The following is a 4482-nucleotide window of genomic DNA, read 5'->3' on the forward strand; positions in this document are numbered from 1 at the left end:
TTTCCGGTGTCCTTTTTCCAATATCATTAAATGAAAAAGAAATATCCTTTCCTCCCAGTTTATTATTGGCATTTTTGTCAAAAACTACTTTCGGTGAAAGTTTACTTGCTGGTTCTCTAGTCTGTTCCCTTGATCTATGCATCTGTCTTGATTTTATTACTTTGTAATATAATATGAAATTAGGAAGTATATTGCCTCGAACTTTGTTCTTCTTGCTCAATTTTTTTTAGCTATTTGGAGTCTCTTAAGGTTACACATTTTAGATTTTAAAAAACTTCTTTGAAAATGCCATTGGACTTTTGATAAGAATTGCTTTAAATTCGCAAATCACTTTTGGTGCCATCAATATCCAAATAATATTAATCCTTTCCATTTATGAGTGTGGGATATTTTTCTACTTGGGGTCTTCTTCCATATGTTTCATCAATATTTTATGGTTTTTAGTATACTTTTCACCTCTTCAGTTAAATTCATTCCTAAGTATTTTATTCTTTTTTATAGCTATTGTAAATAAAATGGTTTACTTAACTTTTTACTTTGTTAGTGATTTCTGTATGTTGATTTTGTATCCTGCAACTTTATTTAGCATGTGTATTATTTTAAACCATTTTTTTTAGAGGAGTATGTAGGATTTTATACATATAATCTGCAAACTGAGACAATTATACTTCTTCCTTCCCAATATGGGTATGTTTTATTTTTTTCTCTTGCCTAATTACTCTGGTTCGGACCGCAATACTGGGCTAGAGTGAGAAAGCTTGTGTTTTGCATGATCTCAGAAGAAGATCTTTCAGCTTTACACCATTAAGCATGATGTCAGCTGTGGGTCTGCATAAATGGCCTTTATTATGTTGCAGTACATAACTTGTATATTGAATTTGTTGAGTATTTTTACCATGAAATGAAGATGAATTTTGTCACATGTGCTTTCTTTATGTGTTGAAGTGATCATAGACTTTATCCCTCATTTTGTAAATGCGGTGCATAGCATTTATTGATTTTCTTATGCTGAAGCATCCTTGCATCCCAGGGATAAATTACAACTGATCACAGAGCATGATCTTCCTAATGTGTTCTTGAATTTGGTTTGCTAACTTGCTGTTGAGATGACCCAGCATATTGGCCTATAATTTTGTATTATCCTTGTCTAGTTTTGTTATCAGAAAAAATAAAATAAAATAAAATAGAATAAAATAAAATAAAATAAAATAAAATAAAATAAAATAAAATAATTGAATAAAAGAATTTTGAAATGTTCTCACCACTTGAAAAATTTAGAATATTTTGAAAAATAGTACTATTGTATCTTCTTTTGTTTGTTAGATTTTACCAGCGAAGCCATATGATCTTTAATTTTTCTTTTTGGAGAGGATTGTTATCACAGAATCATTCCCCTCTCCTGTTCTGGACAGATTTTCCATTTTTTATGATTTTATTTTTGCACATTGTATGTTTCTAGGAATGTATCCATTTATTGTAGTTTGCCCAGTATTTAATCATATTAATATTCATAGTAGTTTTCTTATGACTCTTTGTATAATTCATTCTCTTTCATTTTAAAATTTTACTTATTTGAATCTTCTCAGTCTCTTTTTCTTAGGTAGTCTAGTTAAATCTTGTCCATTTTATTTATCTTTTCAAAAAAATCAAATCTTGGTTTCGCTGATCTTTTCTATTTTCCCTTCATGCCTATTTTACTTATTTCTGCTCTGATCTTTTTGGTTTGCTTCCTTTTGGAACTTTAAGCTTTTTTTTTTTTAATTCTCTTTCTAGTTTCGTGAGATACAAAGTTCGATTCTTATTTGAAATCTATCTTTTTTCTTATGTAGAAGTGTATTACTATAAACTTCCCTGTTAGAACAGGTTTTGATACATCCCATAATTTTGTTATCTTGTATTTTATTTTCTGTTTGTCTCAAGATATGTGTGTGTGTGTGTGTGTGTGTGTTTGTTTATTTATTTGTTTATTTAGTTAAATTTCCCTTCTGATCTATTCTCTGACCCATTGGCTGTTTAGGAGGGTGGTATTTTTAAGTATCTGTGAATTTTTCCAGTTTCCTTCTGTTGCTGATTTCTAGTTTTGTATTATTGTGTTCAGAATTGATGCTTGACAATATTGCAGTCTTCTTAAATTTGTTAATGCTTTTATCGTGGACTGTTATATGGTTTCTCCTGGATAATGTAATGTTCGTGCTTGAGAAGAATATGTACCCTGCTGTTCAGTAGAATGTTAATCTCTATGTCTTCTAGGTCCATTTGGTTTAAATGTTATTCAGATCTCCTATTTCCTTATTTTTTTTCTTTCTGGATCAATCACACACCCATTGTTAAAAGTGAAATACTGAAGTCCCATGCTATTATTCTATTGCTATCTATATTCCACTGTAGATCTGCTAAAATTCACCTTATATATTTTGGTGTTCCAATGTTGCATGCACACACATACGCAAGTATTGTAGCCTCCTTATAATTTTACACTTTTATTATTATACAGTGAAGTTATTTATCTTTTGTAATTGATTTTGTTATTTTTTTTAATTGAGCTAGAGCCAATTACACTATGTCAATTTCAGTGTTCAGTACAATGTCCCAGTCATGTATATACATACATATATTTATTTTCATATTTTTTTCATTGAAGGCTGTCACAAGATATTAAACATAGTTCCCTGTGCTATACAAAGGAAACTTTTAAAAATCTATTTATATATATAGTGGCTAACATTGGTAAATCTCAAACTCCCAAATTTATCCCTTCCCACCCCTTTTCCCCAGTAACCATAAGATTCTTCACTAAGTCTGCAAGTCTGTTTCTGTTTTGTAGATGAGTTCATACTGTCCTTTTTTTTTTTATATTCCACATATGTGTGATCTCATATGGTATTTTTCTTTCTCTTTCTGGCTTATTTCTCTCAGAGAGATGATCTGTCGGTCATTCATGTTGTTGCAAATGACATTATTTTATTCTTTTGTGTGAGTGAGTAGTATTCCATTGTATAAATACACCACAGCTTCTTTATCCAGTGAGTTGTTTATAAACATTTAGGTGGTTTACCTTGTTTAAATAGCAGGAAGCCTGTTACAATTAACTAGTTTGACTTCATGTTTGTCTGAATTAAATGAAGTATCTATGCCTTTGTTGTTGTTGCTATTTTTGTTGCCATCATTGTATTTAAATATGGTCTTTCTCAGCATTTTCCAGAAAGCAGCTTTTATATCCTGGTTCTTCAGGCTGTAAATGATGGGATTCAGAGTTGGTGGTACCATGGTGTAGAAGACAGACACCATCAGGTCTGAAACAGAAGGAGACTCTGACACTGGCTTTAGGTAGGCAATGGACCCTGTATTGAGGAAAACAGTAACAACCACAAGATGAGGAATGCATGTTGAGAAAGCTTTTGACCTGCCTTTCACGGATGGAATGCTCATAACTGTGGAGAAGATGTGGATATAAGAAACCAGGATTGAAATAAAACACACGATCCCCAAGGATGTTGTGACAATGATGGCTCCAATCTCAGCAACGAACTTCTCTGAGCAGGAAAGTTTGAGCAATGAAGGAATCTCACAGAAGAACTGATGGACAAAATTTGACCTACAGAATGGTAATGAGAAGGTCACAGATGTATTCAGGAGCCCAGAGGCAATCCCGCTGAGCCATGAAGCAGCCAACATCTGCTCACAGGCTGCTTTCTTCATGACAACCTGATAATGTAGGGGGCGGCAAATAGCCACATATCGGTCATAAGACATCACTGTGAGCAATGTCAACTCTGCACATGCAAACAAAACAACCAGAAAAACTTGTGCCACACACCCAAGGAAAGATATGGAACTATTTTGGGTCAAAGACTGAATGATGGCCTTGGGAACTGTGACAGAGATGAAACAGACATCTAACAGTGACAGTGTCTTCAGAAAAAAGTGCATAGGACTGTGGAGGTGCTGATCCAAAGTAGTAAGAAGAACAATGAGAAGATTGCCAACCAGAGCTGCCAGGTAGATGAATAAGAACAGAATGACATGGAGGACTTGCCCCTCCCGGCTATCTGAAAATCCCATGAGGACGAATTCAGTGATGGACATGCTGACTTTGGCCATGATAATCTTCTCTCTGGGACTAGGCAGAAGAAAAACACTGTGAGAATCTTTGTTTAGAGCTAAATATTGTGTAGCTTCATAGATTGAGTTTATATTTTATTTCTGTTCAGTTTATTAAAATGAAATTGTTGGATAGACACAAATTAACAAATATCTCTCTTAGTTTTCCAATTTTAGTTATGCATGGTCCCATATCATAAAATATGTGAGACAATATGGAGGCGTAATTTTTATTTGACAATGTATAATAAGATCTACAAAGTTTTGATGAGCCCATGAATTGGATTGTCTGAATGACAGACCAAGAAAATAATTTGAGTTACTATTTTCACAATTTTATTTAAGATTCTACATAATCATTTATAATTTTCTAGATATTAT

General features: G+C 32.9%; 1 protein-coding gene across 1 annotated transcript; it reads right to left on the reverse strand.

Moving 5' to 3' along the window:
• Nucleotides 1-3060: 3060 nt before the first annotated feature.
• On the reverse strand, nucleotides 3061-4101 carry LOC140689132 (olfactory receptor 14A16-like). Its single transcript, XM_072949388.1, has one exon. The coding sequence runs from the start codon at nucleotides 4099-4101 to the stop codon at nucleotides 3061-3063; it is 1041 nt and encodes a 346-aa protein (XP_072805489.1).
• Between the last annotated feature and the right edge of the window lie 381 nt (nucleotides 4102-4482).

Source organism: Vicugna pacos, chromosome 25, assembly GCF_048564905.1.
Source record: "Vicugna pacos chromosome 25, VicPac4, whole genome shotgun sequence".
NCBI lineage: Eukaryota > Metazoa > Chordata > Mammalia > Artiodactyla > Camelidae > Vicugna > Vicugna pacos.

Coding starts and splice junctions, on each gene's coding strand:
- LOC140689132 (XM_072949388.1), bottom strand. CDS start 4,101: ATGGCCAAAGTCAGCATGTCCATCACTGAATTCGTCCTCATGGGATTT.